At 40.5% G+C, this 20415-nt stretch overlaps 1 protein-coding gene across 1 annotated transcript; it reads left to right on the top strand.

Annotated features, from left to right (window-relative positions):
• The first annotated feature begins 3993 nt into the window (after positions 1 to 3993).
• Positions 3994 to 19454, top strand: mex3a (mex-3 RNA binding family member A). The gene is made up of 2 exons (XM_028470864.1): positions 3994 to 4487; positions 14606 to 19454. The coding sequence occupies exons 1-2, from the start codon at positions 4037 to 4039 to the stop codon at positions 15733 to 15735; spliced, it is 1581 nt and encodes a 526-aa protein (XP_028326665.1). The 5' UTR covers positions 3994 to 4036; the 3' UTR covers positions 15736 to 19454.
• Positions 19455 to 20415: the final 961 nt, after the last annotated feature.

The following is a 20415-nucleotide window of genomic DNA, read 5'->3' as shown; positions in this document are numbered from 1 at the left end:
AGAAAAAAAAGAAAAGGAAGGAAGTAAAGATGGACATAAGAAAGAAAGAAAGAAAGAAAGAAAGAACATTTTCTTTGTTTATAAGTCATAATAGGTTTACTTTCTTATTTGTTACATGTAGTTTATTATTTGTAACCTAAAAAACATAATTTAAAAATGAATTCCAGCAAATTATTTTTTGTCTCCTTTTTTAACTATATGTTCCTTTGATCTTCTGACATGTTTCAACTGTCAAAACATGTCTGGAGATCAAAGTAAATGTCCTGAGAAAAAAAGTTGTCTGAATAAATTAAACCTTAATATATTATTCAAAGAACTAGCTGGAATTATTACGCGGAAGTCGAGAACACATCAAAGGCGATCAGCAGACGCCTCTGAAAAAGACTGACAGTTGACAGTTGAAACATGTCAGGAGATCAAAGGAAACTTCCTGAAAAAAAAGTTGTCTGAATAAATGAAACCATAACATATGATTAAAAATTGAAATAGAATAAAAAATGCTACACATTTAATTACAGACTCACATGTCGCTACCCAATCGCAGCAATCACAGATCAAAGGACATCAAAGTCAAAGATATGTTCAAACCTTTTTTTGATTTCTAAAAATGGCGAGAAAAAAATAAATATTTTTGACCATAAAAGTTCTAAATGATGTATATCAGATCAGTCGTAGGTTATATCTCCACCTTAAAGTTTCCTCTAATATCTGATAATAATAATATAATAATAATTATTATTATTGTTGTTATTAGTGTAATATCTTAATAATAATTATATGTGCAGTGTGTGTATGTGTATGTGCGTGTGTATGTGTATGTGTATGTGTATGTGTGTGTGTGTGTGTGTGTGTGCGTGTGCGTGTGCGTGTGCGTGTGTGTGTGTGTGTGTGTGTGTGAGCTCAGAGTATGAAACCTGATCTCTTTGATCTGCTGCTATTGATCTGGTGGTGAATCCCTACAGGAGCTCCTAATGGATCCAGATCAGACGACCTCTCGGACACACTGGCACACTCTGCCCATTCCTGTTCCTGGTAGAGCCACGCCCTGCTTAGCCCCGCCCACCCCCACCACTGCCTGGATGCTCCGCCCGATCCTCACCCTTCTGAGCTGCTTCTCATCTCGTGGGTTTATGGAGGCATTTTCTCTATTTTTGTTGTCCTATAGTGAAATTTTCTCCATTTTTTTGTGTTTTTTTTGTCATTTTGTGCATTTTTCGAGTCATTTAATGTATATTTCTCTCATTTTGTGCATTGTTGTTGTTGTTTTGGAGGTATATGTTGTATCTTTGTTGCTCTTTTGTGTGTTTCTGTCATTTTGTGTGTTTTTGTTGTCCCATATATTTCTGCCCTTTTGTGTATTTTTTGACTCATTTTGTGCATTTTTGTTGTCATTTATTGGGATTTGGAGCTGGACCCCCCCCAAACACACACTAATGTGTCTTCCCTCCTTTATTTCTTGTTTTATCCGTGTTGTGAGGAGTGGGGGAGGTTCTAAGATGTTCTAATCCCGACCTCATACCAGGAGTCTCCCTGTGAGTGATCATCTCCCCTTGGGGAACCAGTCCTCCTCCTGATTGGTTCCCAGTGAGCACGTCTAGACTACGATTATACATGTAAATACACCTGCAGCCCTTTTATCACATTTTGTAGTTTCTCATTACACAGCAGGTGTGTGAATTTTAACTATTTTTAATCTGAAAGTGTCTACGTGTAGAAATAGCCGTGATATAAGGATTGCTGTTAAAACCATGGTTCTCAGGACCCATCATCACCCTCTAACATCACCCTCTAACATCACCCTCTATCATCATCCTCCAAAGACCCAAATCTATAGTTCACTCCTCAAAGATCAGAGAATTAAAAATAATTTGCTTGAAAAAGGTTGAAAGGTTGTTTTCATCTCCACTGTAAACACAAACTCTTATTTACAGTTTCACCCATTGCATTGTGGGATATGGAGTCTCGTAGATTGATGCATAGAGGTGTTTTTGATTTCTAAATCCATCATCACAGCTGGGCCTGAAAACATGTGATTGTATCAGATCTAAGGATCACATGATCAACATTAGAATAATAACGACCAATCAGAGCATTAACACAGGAAACAACAAAGGGTTTGTGCGTTTTTGGAGTAATTACATGTATATTTTTTTGTGTATATTTTGTTGAATTGTGTTTTTTATTGTCATTTTAAAAAACATCTGTCTAATTTAGTGTTCTGGTTTTCATTTCATGTGTTTTTTGTTATTTTGCACATTTTGGTTGTCATTATGGGTTTTTGGTGTCAATGTGTTCATTTTTTTTATCCTTTTGTGTATTTTTCAGTCATTTTGTGTTTTATTGGAATCATTTTGTGCATTTATGTTGTTGTGGTGTCATTTTGGGTAGAATTCTGTCATGTTGTGTTTTTTTTTTTAAGTCAATTTGCACAATTCTTTTGTCATTTGGGGTTTTTGGAGTCATTGGGTTTATTTTTTTTCTGTCATGTTTTAATTGTGTTTTTGGAGTCATTTTGTGCTTTATGCCTAATGAGACCACATGCAAACATGTTCTCCTGGTTTTCTAGTGTTTTCTGTGCTTGGTTTTTGTTTTTCTTCAAGGTCACGGGTTCAACCCTGGTCGTGTTGAACCACCAGTCCTCACAGCTTGTGTTATTTGGATCAATTTATTGGTTCAAATGGAGTTATCAGGCCATTTAAAAATGATGCAATTATCTGCAATATTATGATTTTTTACAATGCATCCCTCACACTGATCAAAGCAGACAATGAACGTGTGATCTACTGCTCCACCAGCACGTGGTCCCAGTGTTATAATGTTATGGCTGATCACTGCAGCACACCACGTGCTGACATCGTGGAGAAGTGGAAACTACACAACAATAAAATGACATCTTAGGAGTACTTCCTATTTACACAAAACTTCCTTCATCAGCACTTTATCATTAAACTCCAGCTGCTGTTAAACATGTGGTAGGGGACCTTTCCATGGTCCTACTCTACAGCTCCATGACATTATTCAGGTGCTTCTTATGCAACGCTGCATCCCAGAAGGAGCGCGTGCACGGCTACAATGCATGAGTGGAACATGTAAAACACATGTTACAGAGAAAGTCATGTTATTGTTGTTTTTGACTTTCTGATGGAAAATGTTTCATTGATGAGTGTTTTTTGTTGTTTTATTTAAGTTACAGGATGTTTCCTTTGTGCACGCGCACACACCGTGTGTGTGTGTGTGTGTTAACAGAGTCACATTAGAGCCATGTGGTCCATGTGCTCGAGCATTTACGCGCGTTTCTTTGTTCACCGGCTGCTGCAAAAGCCTTAAAAAAAGAAGCAGGAAACGTGCGGAGGGCTTTTCTGATGTCCCCCCCCCCCCCCCCCCCCCCCCCACTGCATAGGGTCTGCAACGCCTGTCTGACAACTCCCTTTCTTTCTCTTTCTCCTCATATACAGACCCCCCCCCCCACTACCTCCTATACATAACATCCTCATGGCGGTGACCTGCCGCACAGCGGATACAGGGGTGGGCGGACCCCCAGACACACACACACAAGAACATATAATTCACAAAAATCAAATAAAATGAAATAAATCATATGTGGTGTTATTTCCTGCCTGGGGGGTTGACATCATCATCATCATCATCATCATCATCATCATCAGTGCACCATGTGCGCCTCGTGGTACATGTTGACATGTCCTTACATAAGGAACACAGAGAGATGCGCATTTTAGGATCAGGCTGCAGCATGTGTGTGTGTGTGTGTGTGTGTGTGTTGTCCTTATAGCCACATGCTAAGGGAAGACGCGGTGCAGGGGCGGCTGGGGGTGGGGGGGACCAGACTGGGTGGAGCATCGCTCAGACGGCCTTGTGTCCCGTTCCTCTGGTAGAGAGAGAGAGAGAGGCTGGGGGCGGGCTGGGGGAGGGGCTATAGCGCATAGAGGGAGGAGGGGTGGGTGGGGGGGCGGCTGCTGTTTCTCACTCTGCCTCTCTTTCCTCCTCCTGTCTTTGTCTCACACACTCTTTGTTAGCCATGCCTAGCCTGCTGGTTCTAGCAGGGATCATGGAGAAAACCGGGGGCTACGGCGGGGATCTGTCCGGCTTCGGCGGGGACGCTCTGCTGGGGCCCCCCGACCTGGAGGAGGAGGAGGACTCCCGCGCCTTGAGGGTCGCCCTGGGCCAGCTCTCCCTCCTGGGGCTGGGGGAGGGCGAGGACGGCACCGGAGCCCCGACCCCGGGCACCGTGCAGGACCGGAGCAACAACAACAACAACAACCACCACAACAACCACAACCACAACCACCACCTCAGCACCGGCACCGGCACCGGGGGCGGAGGGGGGGACGCGGCCATCCTGCAGGGGAAGAGCAAGTTGTGTTCCCTGTATGAGAGCTCTTCTGAGGGCAAAGGACGGGGCTGCAACATCACCGAATGTGTCCCGGTACCGAGCTCTGAACATGTGGCGGAGATCGTGGGACGACAAGGTAACAAAACTTGGTCCTGGTCCTGTTTGTGGTCCTGGAGAGCCTCAGTGCGTCCTGCTTTTTGTTCTCCAAACTGTTACCTGGTGTTATTTAACAAAGAAAAGGGAGTGGTGTGTGTGTGTGTGTGTGTGTGTGTGTGTGTGTGTGTGTGTGTGTGTGTGTGTGTGTGTGTGTGTGTGTATATCATCCTCCCACTTTGTTCTGCTCTAACTTCTCCATCATGCTTTTCTTTTCTTTTCTCTCCACTTTTTTTCTCCTTTTTTTCTTCTTCTTCTTCTTGTGTATTATTGGGTGAAAGCCCCCCCCCCCCATACACCCCCTCCCTCCATCCATCCCTCCACATTATTCCACATCCACGCCATCAATGTCAGCGCACGGGCACGCGCACGCTGGAGCCTTTGTCGTCTGGGACGCGCCAGACGGTTCAAAACAGGGCAGCGCAGGGCCGCGTAAGGTCCGCGGTCTGCAGTCTCAGTACTGGGGGGGTGGGGGGGGGGGGGGGAGCCAGCTCCTGGATCCTGACCTACAGACACAAATACACAACTACACAATGGATCAGGAGTGTGCACAGTGTGGCTCTGTGTCCTAAAGTTAAGCATCAGTGTGTGTGTGTGTGTGTGTGTGTGTGTGTAACAAAGAAGCTGAAGTTTGAGTGACAGCAGCTGTCAAACAAAGGTGTGAGTGAGTGTGAGCAGTGATCACTGAGGGAGGGGCTCCTTCACACCATGTTCATGCTTGTTTTGGCTCAGGATGCTTTTAAAAAAGGTGACTCAGCGAGAACAAGGAGGGAAACACATGGTTTTTACCCCCCCCACACACACACACACCCCCACTTATGAACAAACTGTACAAACTAGTGCTGTAAGTGCTCGTCTAACTATGAGTGACACGTATAGGACGTCTATGGTTAGCAGCTCTAAAACTGTTGTGTTTCAGCTAAAACTACAGAAGAAGAAGAAATGTGATGATGATGATGATGATGATCACATTGTTGTTGCTCAGTGGTTGTGTAGTGTTGTGTAGCGTTGTGTGCACGTGGTGGAGCAGTGGAATCTTCCATCTTGTTCCTGGTGCTGAAGTGGTGGCACCCTTTGTTAGCAGTGAGGGGGCCAGTGGGTGGGCGGGGGCCTCTACAGCACATGGTTGTACATGAAGGACAAAGAACTGCAAAACGCTTCAGGTCCACTTTAGATTTTTCCGCCGTCGTCGGTTTCGATGGTTTGACTAGTTTTTGGGGCGATGGGAGATGTTTTTTGGTGGCAGACACAGTGACACACCCCCCTTTATCTGCTGTAGTAACGTGTAGCGCCGCCGCCGCGCTTTTGGTTTTCTTGGTTTTGGTCCAGCGTTTGGGGCGGTGACCATAGATTGGACACGTGGGTCCATCCGGGGGTCGATAGAGAATGTGAAGCCGTTGATGGTTTTTTGGGGAATATTCGAGGATTGTTTGGTTTTCGACGATAAAGTGTGTGTGCGTACACGCCCCCCTTGTTCTCAGCGCTGTACACGGGGCCTGTTCTGGTGAATCCAACGAACAGAGACCGTACATGGTGAAACAAAGAGGGTTTGGGTCGGGAACGTTTAATAAGAGAATCCAAGGACGTTTTCTCACCCTATACGATCAACGTCTGGCTTTGAACCTCGTCTCTACTCCCACGCCACAGGATTTTATTTTAGCTCCTTATTTCTCCTTAGTGGTGTACGACGATGACTCATTCACATTTTTTTTGTTTACACAATATTCTTTATTTAGGGCACCATTCTGGTAAATCCAGGTATGGATTTGGTGACTGGTTCTTCCAAACTGTGCTGAGTTTCTCTCTCTCACTTCCACCAATCCACACAAAGGACATCAGGCAGATTTAGGCTATGGGCTCATAACCCCCCCCCCGTCTATAACTGGTGTTATTTAATCCTTTACACACTTAATGTTTATTATCTTTGTTTGGCAGTGAAAACACAAATTTGAGTCTCAAAATGATGCAAAAAAACAAATCCCACTGAAATTGTAACTCAAAAAGTTGGATGGAATAATGATCAAAATGAAGGAAATGTCAACAAAAGTACACAACGTAGTAAGAAAAACACAAGAAGATTCCAAAAATGACAACAGACGCACAAAACAACCACTGAAACAGACAAAATGAGTACAAACACTACGTACACCAAATGACTCCAAAGACACACAAAATGACACAAAGCAACAACAAAAATACAGAAAATGAGCCCAAAAAAACGTGCAAATCGACAACAAAAAATTCTAAAATGACAGAAAAATACACAAAGTAAGAACAAAAACACACATAATGACTCCAAAAATGCACAAAGCCACAGCAAAAGGCCGGAAATATCAACAAAAGTACACAACGTGGCAACAAAAACACAAGAAGATTCCAAAATTAAACAAAATGACAACAGACACACAAAACAACCACTTACGCAAAATGAGACAACGACAACAAAAATACAGAAAATGACTCTAAAACACATGCAAATTGACAACAGGAATTCCTAAAATGACAGAAAAGTACACACAATGACAACAAGAACACACAACGTAACAAAAACACACAATTAATGACTCAAAAATGCACAAAGCCACAGCAAAAGGCAGGAAATATCAGAAAAAATGGCAAAAGTCTATAACTGGTGTTTTTTAATCCTTTACTCTTTTAAATAAACACATTTAATGTTCATTATCTTTGTTTGGCAGTGAAACCACAGAATTGAGTCTCAACACGAAGCAGAAACAAATCACACTGAAATTGTAACTCAAGAAGTTGGAAGGAATAATGAAGCCTGACATAAAACGACAGCAAAATGTAGGAAATGTCAGCAAAAGCATATATTGTAGCAAGAAAATTAAAAAAATGACAACAAACGCACAAAACAACCACTTCAACAGACAAAATGAGTACAGACACACAAAAGGATACAAAACAAACAACAAAAATACAGAAAACGACCCCAAAAAAACTCACAAATCTACAACAAAAATTCCATAAATGACAAAAATACACAAAATGATGACAAGAACACACAAAGTAAGTAAAACACACAAATATTTATTTATTCAGTTCATTTCCGACATGCTTGCATTCACAGAAATTCATTTGACATTCAGAGCAAAATCACATCATTGTTTTTTTTGTTTTGTTTTTTTTTGTCCTTTTTCATGACTTTTATTGACTCCATAAATGCAAAAAGCTTAACAAGAATTCAGAAAATGTCAGAAAAATTTGCAAAATTACATCAAAAAACACAAAATGACAATAACAAAATCTCCAAATATCAGGAAAAAACAAAACAAAAATCATTTGCACTTTTATTCTGCTCTAATTTATGTTTGTGTTTTCATCTTATTTATTTTGGTTTCTTACTGTGTGCTTTGTTTTATTGTGGGATCAAAACGATGTTTTTAAAGATGCTCAACGTGCTGACGCAGCGTTTCCTCCTCCACCTCCTATATTTATTTACAGTGTTTTGTAGTTTTTACTGAATGAGTGTCTTTGTGTTTGTTTTCCACATTATTCCTGGTTCAGAGCATCAGTCTGAGATGATTATGGTGTAAAAATGCACTGGTTTATTCATTTATGAACAAAGAGAAGTGTAGGTTTGTTATTCCACATGTTGTGAAGGTGCCTTTAAACCTAATCCAGGTCAGGCTGATGTGATGAGGAGTCGCTCACAGCGCTCTCTTTCAAACCACTCGTTGGGCTTGTAAACAGCAGAGTGATTCCTAACAAGGAGGAAGAACTGCTGCGATTTCTCAATGAAAGCTGAGCCTGGGCCGTTTGGTGTGTGTGTGTGTGTGTGTGTGTGTGAGATTAAATACACAACCACGCTAGCATAGCATACAGTTTGAAACGCTAAAGTCCTGCTGATTTTGTGCAGACCGACCGAGTCCTGCTCTGACTCATCTTGAAATGACATCATCACCCCTCACTCACTGGTAACAGGACGTTAGCGTTAGAAGCTAAGGATGCTTTTATTATAGAGCGGTTCATGTAATAAATAGGAGTCAACGTGTGTTAATAGTTGAGGAATTGTAGAGAAATGTATCACTGGTGTGAAAATACTCAGAGTGTTCTACGTCTGCATGAACGTGTGATTCTGAGCTAATGTTGAACATAACGCCTTCAACATGGAATCACCACGACCATGTGTTTAACTGACGTGAGGATTATTTGGGATCCTTTAAGAACCTCAATGTCTTTCTGTGCTTGTTTTTGTGTCCTTTAGTGCATTTTTCTCTCGTTTTGTGCATTTTTGTTGTGGTTTTGTGTTTTTGGACTCCTTTTGTGTGTTTTTTGATTCATTTTGTGTATTTTTCAAAGGACAAGAAGCTTCATGGCTGGAATCAACACAATTAATGGACATGAGGATTATTTGGGGATCCTTAAAAAATGTTCCTCTGATTTCTTAGTATTTTTGGTTTGAGAACCGTCAACGTCTCCCTTTTTGTTTCCTTTAGTGTATTTTTCTCTCATTTTGAGCATTTTTATTGATCATAACGTTACAGGGCTGGAAGCCACAAACATGTCTGGAATCAGCATGATTAGTGGATAAAAAAATTAACAAGTAGCACGTTTTGAAATGAAGATGATTGTTTCAAAAGAGCAGGGGTGTCCGCTCGTTGTAGTGCAGGGGGGCCAAATAGTGCCCCACTTGATTCCATGTGGACTGATTTTCTCTCTTTTGTTTTGGTGTAAAATGTTCTACAAATATCAGAAATAATCAGAGAAATATCATCAAAGGAAGGTGTGTGACATCTTAAAGACATATCAAAGGTACTTTTGGTTGTATTTCTAGACATTAACCTCTATTTTCTTTTGTTTTACCATTAAAAATCAACCGTTATATCATCTGTTCTTGGTTCAAACTAAAAGTTTTTATTGTGTTACTGCAACAAGCACATTTCCACTCTGGGGATTAATGAAGATCAAAATAAATAAAATGACACAAAAATAACAACAAAATGGAAAATACACAAAACAACAACAAAAATGCACAAATCTACAAAAGATGACCACGAAAATGACATCATGTACACAGTTGAATAACAAAAACCCAGAAAAACGACTCCAAAAAACACCAAATATACAAAATGACTCCAAATGAACAGAAATACCAACAAAATTATACAAAATGATGGAAAAATAGACAAAACAACAACAAAAATACAAAAAGAACAAAAATTCAGAAAATGACAGCAGATACACACAATTCAATAGGAAAAACGACAAAACAAGAGAAAAATACACAAAATGACTTCAAAAAAAGAAAAACACCAACCAAACCATACAAAAGTACAACAAAATATCACAACATACACTAAAAATGGTGAAACGATATATCGTGATAACAAAACAATATCTATCATCGATGTTATGACTATGAAATGTATTGTGGAATTGTCGGTCTCAGTTGTTGCGTTCTATTTGGAACTTTTTGTACAAAAAAAGGAAAAGACTTGTTATTCATGTAAATTTGTAATCTATTTTTTAATATTTCTATTGTGTTGAAAATGAAAAAGTTGTAAGTATGGCCAGAGTTAAAGTCAAATAAAAATATTCTTATTTGTCTCCTTTTCCAAAATATTGCATTGTTACCGTGAGTCCTTTATCAATAGGAAGCGGTCAGCAGACGCCTCTGAGGATGACTGGCAGTTGACAGTGAAAACATGTCAGGAGATCAAAGTAAATAAAAGAAAATCTTAACATATTATTCAAATGGAACTTTCTGGGATTAGTTTATCGTATCGTATGGAGGTCTGTATTTATCGTCCCAGCCCTAGTTCTAACACGTGTGAAGCAGGTTCTAAATAGTAACACTGTACAATCTTCCTGGTATTTTATTAATTTTTTTGTACGTCTGAAAAGGTAAACACGACCCAAAGTAAAAGGTCTGACATTTCATGAATGTCTTCAATAATCATGAAGCTCATTTCTGAGTCTTTTTCTGAACATCAAAGGCATTAAAACAACAACAACACAAAGTGTTTGACTTTGATGTTGATCCTGGTCTAAACTCTTCCTCACAGAGCAGTGGGGGAGGGGCTACCTGGACCCTCTGCTCCACGCTACGTCCTACTGCTAACCTCTTCTCCTCTATTGTTCCCAAACGATGGAGTGATTGACCAACTCCGTCCTTTTCCACTTTTAGAGACGTTTGAAGACTGACGCGTTCAGGGAACACTTGATCTGAGTCGTCTCCTCTTTGTCCTCAGAACGAGTCACATGGTCCAGCACCAGCGCTCAGTGAGCGTTTAGCTCTGACTGAACCACATTGTTGATGTTGAATTGATACATTAAGTTATTTAAAAAACTTTGTATGTTTTTTTAAGAGACCCTAAATTCACCATGTGACGTTGGTCATTCCACGTTATTTCAACAAACATTCCACGCACTTTGGTCTCAAAAACTTCAGAATATTTTACCAATATTTCTGTAATTGTTTAATATTCACACTGTAAATGTTTAGTTTGATCTGATCAATACTTTATAGATATGGATAATACAGTGAGGGGGTGTGTCCTTATTTATCTTCCATGTTCATCTTCCAATATGTCTGTACCTCCATCACATATAAAGGTAAATATGGTATAGTAATAAGCTCCACCTACAGAAATAGATCTGCTATACATCCTATCTGGTGGACATGTCAGCTCCTCTAAATAGTCACTAAGTCAGTGTGTGTTTGTTGTTATAATTTCTCGTGATGGAAGAATTTTGAAGGAAAAACACCCAAAAAAGAGAAAATGTAGAACAGAAGAAACGTATTCATAAAGAATATTATGTTTTCTTCAGTAAATGTTTTTCTGATGCAATGGTTTTTATATTTGTTATGTTATTAGTGAAAAACTAATAAATGATTATCAGATTAGTGATGTAAACAGTCTATGTCTATCACAGCTAATCCGAGGGTCATATTATCAACATTTATGTCAGAATTTAGAATAATGAGGAATCTGAGCATAAATATAAGGAAGAACAATACGTTTGTGTTGTCATTTCATGTGTTTTTGGTGTCATTTATTGTTTTCTTTCATTATTTGTCGTTTTGTGTCATTTTTTTCTTCTCATTTTGCACTTTTTTTGTTGTTTTGTGTGTTTTTGAAGTCATTTAGTGTATTTTCCTCTTATTAGTTTTTGTTGTTTTGTGTCATTTTGCTGACATTTTTGTGTATCCGTTTTCTGTGTTTTTTTTTTGTAGTTTTGTAATTTTATAATTTTTCTCTCATTTGGTGTTAGTTTTTTTTTTGCCGTTGTGTGTTTTTGGAGTTATTTTATGAATTGATGTTGTTTAGTTTGTATTTATGTAAATTTGCATGTGTTTTTAACTCATTTTGTGCATTTACTTCAAGGGCCGCTCAAAATTAGAGCGAGGGCCACATGTGGCCCCCGGGCCACCAGTTGCCTATGTCTGGTCTATGTACATAGATTAAAGCTGATTAAATGTATAACAACAAAGGATGTATAGCAGATATTTTTCTATATTCTGAGAGAGTAGGTGGAGCTTATTACTATACCATATTTATCTTTATACTGTATGTGATGGAGTTACAGACATATTGGAAGATGAACATGGAAGAAAAATAAGGACACACCCCCTCACTATATTATCCAGATCTATAAAGTATTGATCAGATCAAACTAAACATTTACAGAGTGAATATTGAATAATCGTAGAACAATTGGTAAAAATTTCAGTCATTTTTTAGATCAAAGTGATGTCCTGAAAATTTGTTGAAATGATGTGAAACGACCCGTGTGTGAATACGGTTGTCTCGTCATCAATGACACGCTAACCTCGATTAAAGCACGTTGTGAGGATCCGTCAGGAAAAGACGAGTCACCTGTTCAATAGACACGAGTAACCGAGGAAGACAGGAAGTTAAAAGTCATACTTCACGTATGAGGAAGAGGAACCGATTGTTCAGGACAATAAAGACGTTATAACTCTAGGAAGAGATTGTGCCCCGCATTTATGAAACTAATTATCATTTCACAATAAAAGTTCAGTGTTCATTGCCTTTTTGAATCAAACACTGACGTACGTTTCATTATTTACAAACAGAGATTATAATGTTAAATTTCATTCCTAGAGCAAAGACCCCAGCTCTGAAATAATTGTTGCATAAAATATGAAATATATAATCTATATCCTACTGCAGACACAAGCAACTGGTGGTCCGGGAGCCACAGGTGGCCCTCAGGCTACGTTAATGTGTGGGTCCCCAAAACAAGTCCCATTGAAATTGTAACTCACGAAGTTGGAAGGAATAACAAAGCCTACACAAATTAACTCCACAAACGCACAAAACAACAGCAAAATGACAACAAAAGTACACAATGTAGCAAAATGACAACGCACAAAACAACCACATACACAACTAACTCCAAAACTACACAAAACAACAACAAAATTACTCCAAAAACGCTCAAATCAACAACATAAATACACAAAATGACAAGAACACACATTATTACAAAAACGCACAAGGCGATAACAAAAATTCAGAAAATGCCAACATGTACACACAGTTAAATAACAAAATCACACACAAAAAATGACCACAAAAACCCAAAAACAACAGAAAAATTACTCCAAATGAACAAAAATAACAACATTACACAAAATGACAGAAAAATACACAAAACAACAAAAATACAAAAAGTAACTACAAAATGACACAAATTGACACACAGTTGAATAACAAAAACACACAATGACTGATAATGCTCACATTTTGTTGGTTTGTGTAATTTGTCTGAATGTTGGATGATTGTCCTCCTCTAACGTTGGTTTGATGCTCATTCTTGTCATGCTGTGTAAAGTGTTTTGATTGGTTCTCCTGTGCCATGTGGGCGTGGCTCCCACAGAGGATGAGTTATTGCTCCTATTTTAATGCTAACGCTAACACAGTCTCCCAAACCTTGCACCAATAGGCACGTCTGTGCTAAAGCTAAAGCTACATATTGACAAAAGAAGAATCATCTTTGCTCACCGTGGTGATGGCGGCGCCATCATCTGGTCATGTGATAGATTTTTACAATGCAAATCAAACATTTCACTGGCTGGAAACAAAACAAACAGTTTACGACAGAAACCATAAACAGTAGCAACATTTCCTGCACGTGTGGAATTTTTTATTTATCAGGAATGAAAAAGTTCTTTGTGTGAAAGGGTTTATTGTTTCTTCTGCTAAATATAACGTTTACATTACGTGCACTACGACTCAACAGATCAATGATGTCGTCTCACACAACAAAATTATCAATGTGACGGCTGCTAAAAATGAATGAACCACAGCTAATATTGATCGGCCAATTATTGCCTGCTAACCTCGCCTTTGAAAGATGATGCTTGTTCTTTATATTGTGACTCAGCACAATCGAAACGTTAATATAACTAACGGGAAGTGCCGAGAGTCTCTTGGAAACGAGAAAATATGCGGCTCCAAATTAACAAAAATACCAACAAAATTATACAAAATGACAGAAAAATACACAAAACTACAACATAAATATAAAAAATGACTCCAAACATGCACAAATCTACATGAACACACACAAAAACCTAAAAAACGGCAGAAATATGACTCCAAAAAACACAAAATGATGAAAATAATGATTGGAAAAACACACAAAATGACCACAAGAATTTCCATAATAATTAGAAACTCACAAAACAACAACAAAAATACAAAAAATGCACAAATTGACAATAAAAATTTGGAAAATGACAGAATTGTACACACAGTTGAACTACAAAAGCACACAAAATGAACACAAAAACCAAAACAACAAAATTAGACAAAATGAAGGAAAAATACTTAAAACACCAAAAAAAGAGACTCAAATCCACAACAAAATTCTGAATATATGAAGTGATGAGAGACTCTTGGAAACACGTGAAAAATATGCTTTAATAATTATAATCGTCTGTTTTATGCTGCAGACCGCTGAGCACGTTTGAAGTGAATCTAATGTTGCTCTAATTGGACGACTTGACCTCTAATATAACCTCGTCCAATCAGAGATCAGGTTCAACTCTTGAACCGCAGTAAACAACTTGTTAACGTGTTTCTTAAACGTGGGTCTGTGTCTCCACAGGTTGTAAGATCAAAGCCCTGCGGGCCAAGACCAACACCTACATAAAGACGCCTGTCAGGGGGGAGGAGCCTGTGTTCCTCATCACGGGTCGTAAGGAGGACGTGGCCCTGGCCCGCCGTGAGATCATCTCAGCCGCTGAGCACTTCTCCATGCTGCGGGCGTCCCGCAACAAGCTGGGCGTGTCCTTCAGCGGGTCCCCGCCCACGCCCTTGCCGGGTCAGACCACCATCCAGGTGAGGGTGCCCTACCGCGTGGTTGGGCTGGTGGTGGGCCCCAAAGGCTCCACCATCAAGCGCATCCAGCAGCAGACATGCACCTACATCGTCACGCCTAGCCGGGACCGCGACCCCGTGTTTGAGATCACTGGGTCGCCTAGCAATGCCGAGCGCGCCCGAGAGGAGATCGAGGCGCACATCGCCTTCAGGACGGGTGGCCTCCACGATCACAACAACGAGAACGATTGCCTGGGGCCCAATGGGGGGGGCAGCCCGGCAGGCAGCAGCAGTGGGAGTCTGGAGAGCCGTCTGCAGCAGGTGTGGGGGCTCCAGGGCCAGAGGAAGCCCCTTACCAGCAGCTACCGACAGAACTTCTCTGACACCATGGTGGGGGGCGTGGGCAGTGACGGAATCTACAACAAGAGCAGCTTCTCAAGCTCCGGGGACAAGCCCTGCTCCTACTTTGGGTCGGAGGGCACCCAGGGCTGGGGGGACCCCGACTACCCCAAACAAGTGGCCTTCTATGCCCAGCAGCGCTCCAAAAGCTTCGGGGGCCTCCCCCTGCCCCTCACCAGACTGTCCCCTGGCCTGTCCGACTCCTGCGGAAACAACAACAACAGCTCATCGGTGGGTAGCATGGTGGGGGGGTCGCCCCACGCCCAGGCCCGCCGCGCCCACAGCGAGCCCTCCTCCGCCACCGACGGCTTCCTGGGGCGCCTCCCCGTTCCTGACTCGCCTCCGGCCATCGTGCGGGACTGCATGACGTGCTTCGAGAGCAAAGTGACGGCGGCGCTGGTGCCGTGCGGCCACAACCTGTTCTGCATGGAGTGCGCCATCCGCATCTGTGAGCTCAGCCACCCCGAGTGCCCCGTGTGCCACACCCAGGTCACGCAGGCCATCCGGATATTCTCCTAAGGAACCACGTCAGTTTTTAACATCGGTTTTTGTCCGTCATTAGTTCCCCTTTTTATGATTATTTTTATCGTTATTATTATTATTATTATCATTATTATTATTATAGCTACACACACTTTAGTTTTTCCAGAATTTTTAAAAACAATCAAGCAGATATTTTAGAAGGCACTGCTTGCTTTACTAAAAAGTATAAGAAATATTTTTAAGTTTTTCTTTTATATATATATAAATATGCATATATATATATATATATTTTATAAAGGTTTTGTTTATAAGAGACGTATAGTACCTTGCATTTTTGGGTTTTTCCTTTTCGACTGCTGCTGTTTTCACGGCAGACGCAGTAATGTGAACATTTTATTACTCTGATGTTTTTATTTGACATTGAAGTGGGATTATACTGAAGGAGAGGAGATGATTGTTGAGGTACCTGATCTGCACCTGACCGACTGACCCCCCCCCCACATTGTTATACAATAAGATTTAGGAAATGACAGAAGTCCCCGTTGCACCTTACAATCAACTCGGTCCACATTACGATTGTCAATCATAAACGTGAGCAGAGGTGAATCCAGCCTCGTCACGTTTTACTGTGATTGTGCTTTGATCAATAACGCTCCAAATATGAAATGTGAATAGATCGGCCTTTTGCTTTGATTTTATACCTTAGGAATTCTTAGTACGCTACGACGGTGTATTTAAGACGCATTAAAATGAAAACAAATCCGAGCACTATGAGATTAAAGTCGTATCTTAAAAAAATCTCCATAAGATCCTGCTTGTATTTCAGTTTTCTGCTCATAAAATTATGACTTTATTCTCGAAAAATTATGACATTACGATTTTTATGTTGAAATATTACGACTTTGATCTCCAAATAATACAACTTCAATCTCAAAATATTGAAACTTTGATACTGAGAATATTACGACTTTGATCTTGAAATATGACATCTTTAATCTCAAGATATTGAGACTTTGATCTCGAAATATTGCGACTTCAGTCTCGAAAAATTATTACTTTAATCTTGAAATTTTATAATTTTAATGTCAAAATATGATGACTTTAATCTTGAAATAATGAATCTCGTAGTGCCCAGATTGTTTTATTTTATTTTAATGTAATATTTAGTAATACGTCGTCGTAGTAACCAGATGAAAACGGATGTTTTATTATTGACGGGTTATTACGTGTTATATCCACAGAGATAGTGGAGAGTAGCTATTGATGACACGCTGGTGGCTGCAGTTTGTGGACGATTCAAAGGAGGAAGAGGAGAATAAAGCAGCGTGTGCTTCCTTATTGGGTGTAAAGCACGGATTTGATTTGGGAGCACTGGAAGTTTTCCAGCTGGCTTCAGAAGTGTTCATGCTTTTGTTTGTCCCGTGCGGTCATTTGGCCTCAGTTGGGCCGACACAAAGCCAGACGACGAGCCCGGAGGAGAGACAGAGAGTGAGAGGAGGAGGTGAAGGAGTAGAGTGGACAGAAGCTGAGGAGAAACTCTGGATTTAAACTGAAAAACAAAACAAAAGAAGAAGAAGAATCTGGTGATGCTTTGTGTTGTTGGTCAGAGCAGCACAAAGACCTGATCATTAGCTGGACTGGACCCCCTCCCTCTTTCTTCAGGAACCCCCCCCCTCCAGCTTACAGTTCGATGGTTTCCCTCCACCGCTCTCCTGATCCATGGGGGGGGGGCTAATTGTCCAGGCCTGGCCAAACCCCGGACACGGGCCTGGACTCACTCATTCAAAATTAGGCAAATGGGGGCCGGTCCAGGTGCGGACCGTGGATGGGGAGGGACAGGGGGGTTTAGGGGATCCAATCACCAACAGAAACCCCTGCCGTTGGCTGGATGGCGCGGACACAGCTGGTCGAATAGGACCCCCCCTCATCTTAGGCCCCTCCCTTCTCATCTTAGGAGGCCTCCTTTGTCTCAAACACACACACACACACACACACACACACACACACACACACACACACAGTAGCTGAGTAATAAATGAGGCCTGTGGAGGGACACGCTTTGACTCAGTGAAGTAAAAACTGAGGGTCATCGTAGCTCCGCCTTTAACATTTAAACACACACAGAAACCGTTAAAAGTCTAAAGAAAAGCTGAGGAATTAGATTCAAATGTGAAAAAAAACTTTAGCGTTTTCTTTCTTTGCTTTAAAGCAGGGGTGTCAAACTCATTCTGGTTCAGGGGCCAAAATACGAGTCAGTTTGACCGAAAGTGGGTCGCAGACTTTAGGTGGGAAACACTGCTGCCTTTGAATACAAGCGTCTGATAAATGTAATTGTAATTGTAACGTAAGACGATATCCAAGCAATAAGTGACAGATATCACTACTGCATCTCTTTTCTAATTTAATTGATTTTTGTCACCAATTTTTTATTTAATTTGTGGAAATTATGTGATTTTTTTTTTTAGATTTAAAATGACTGCAGTGATAAAATCATGGGTACAAATTGCCAATCTTCCAAATATTTTGAAGTTTCATTGAAATGTGTGTATTTAAAAGGGCTGAAATATCTACAACAAAATGATTTGATCATTTACACAATAATTCATGTTTTTTTACTACAGAGAGTCAGATTTGATGTGCTGTAGAGAGTATTTAAAAAGATTTAAAAGAAAAGCACAATGTGACAAAAACATGAGATTTATGGATACTGAAAACTAGCGAAGCATTAAACTGTTGTGTGCAAGTTTATTTTAGAATAACTTATACATTAAATAGGTAATATTTGCTTTGCCGAGGAAAGAGACGACCAATAAAAGCGCGGACAGCGAGGCTCCAGCCAATGGAAACAGTTCCTCTCGTCTTTTCTCTTTTCCCAGATCGCAGAATGAAATCAGACGATTGTAATTGACAGGAAAACCGAGGAAACGCCCCATTGAAGCAGCACTCACGCTGAATCAAATTACACACCCTCTGCGTCTGCCCCAGTCCCAGCCTGGGGGGGGTGGTGGGGGGAGGGATTAAAGCTGTTGAATGATAAAGAAGGAGACGAGAAGCACAATAGAGCAGCTTCTACACATCGCTCTGGACTTTTGGAAAAAAGAAAACCCAGGTTTCAACTCAGCTTCTGTCTACAAAAAAAAAGAAAAGTAAAAGGAAGACGCAGGAGAGCGAGATGCGTCTTCTTCAGGCCTCAGAGCAGGCCCCGCCCCCCCGCTTTTTAACAGGGGGAACAAAGCAGATCCGTGGTGCGGACTGCAGGGATTTAGAGCTCTCCGATGTACGAGTGGAGCTCTGAGAACATGCACATGTCTTCATGTCTTTCATCGTCAGTGCGAGTCTTACTAGTATTTTATCGTTTGTCTTTTTCTCTTTTCTTTTGTTGCCTTAATTAATATTTTTTTATTGAATCTTGCCATTGCTTTTGGCACACTAGGTAGCAGACCTTTGGCCTTTTGATAACGCCCGCTAAACGTCTTTTTGAAATACTTATTTTTGGAAGAAAAAAAAAACCAGAATGTGAATCAAAGTGTTTGGGTGGGAAGGGATGAAGGGGAGGGCTGGGTTTAGAAATGAAATTAGGCTCTTAACCCTCCTATTATACACGTTTTACCCTTGGGGCCAATCTGACCCAAGTTTTTTAGTGTCAGACACTTTGTTTATTAGTTGAATCCATAAAAAAGCCCTTGATAATGAAACCATGACCTGTTCTATAGTGCCACCATCAGGACAAACCTTTACATTAGAATTCATTTATATTGAATAGTTTTCATCCAAATATTTTCCAAACATTAATGAACACTAGAGTATGAACCCTATTGATTGTGGTGATGATATGACCTTTGACCTTTAGTGTAGCGCCACCATCAGGTCAAACCTTTAGAGTTTTTTAATAAATATCAGTTCTACTTTGTCATGTATCAGCTAGAAAGTATCAGCTGATAAATACTTACATAATCTGACCCCAGAGGAATTTTATGCTAATCGATTATCGATCGGTCAAATTAGAAAAATTCATGAAATATGAAGCAAAACAAAAGTCAACTATTGAATATGGTCAAATTGAGCCCAAGGATAATAGGAGGGTTAAAGGGACATCAACCAACCAATAAAAGCACCTTATTGCTGAACACGTGCATTTGATTAATACCAAACCGACCACTGATGGTGATTTCTACTTTGTGACACAAAGGGGTCCCCGCTCCATAGTTTAGATATTTCTCATGGTGCTTCTCGTTATTCTTGATATTTACACTCGTGCTCGTGGACTTTTTTAACGGGACACCTCGTGTCTCCTTCCGTTCAGTTGATGCTTTGAGTTTTTTTTGCACTGGTTCCAGAGAGGGCTCGTTGCTGCTGGGGGGCACCGCCCCCAGTTCAGACGCTGCATACGTGTTGTTATTGTTGTTGTTGTGCGTCGCGCACTCGGAGCTTCTATTGTAAATACAAGTTTGTGTATCCGACATCCGGACAAAGGCTCGCTTTTTAAGTGAGGTTTTGGTTCTTTTTTCCGAGCCCGAGGTGTCGTTGCTGAAGTCCAGTAGGGGGAATAAATCTTTTATATACGCGTCCCACTTCCGCCCCTTTTGGACTATATTGGTATTTTTAGGTAGATCCATGTGTAAGAAATATTATTTAAACTCTTTAAACGTTCCGTCACATCCAAGTATAGGATGTATGAATTAACCAGACGTTACTATAAACTGAATTATTAGATGT

The sequence above is a fragment of the Gouania willdenowi genome, chromosome 16 (genome assembly GCF_900634775.1).
Source record: "Gouania willdenowi chromosome 16, fGouWil2.1, whole genome shotgun sequence".
Classification (NCBI taxonomy): Eukaryota; Metazoa; Chordata; class Actinopteri; order Blenniiformes; family Gobiesocidae; genus Gouania; species Gouania willdenowi.
This window is presented reverse-complemented; position numbering and strand designations above follow the sequence as displayed.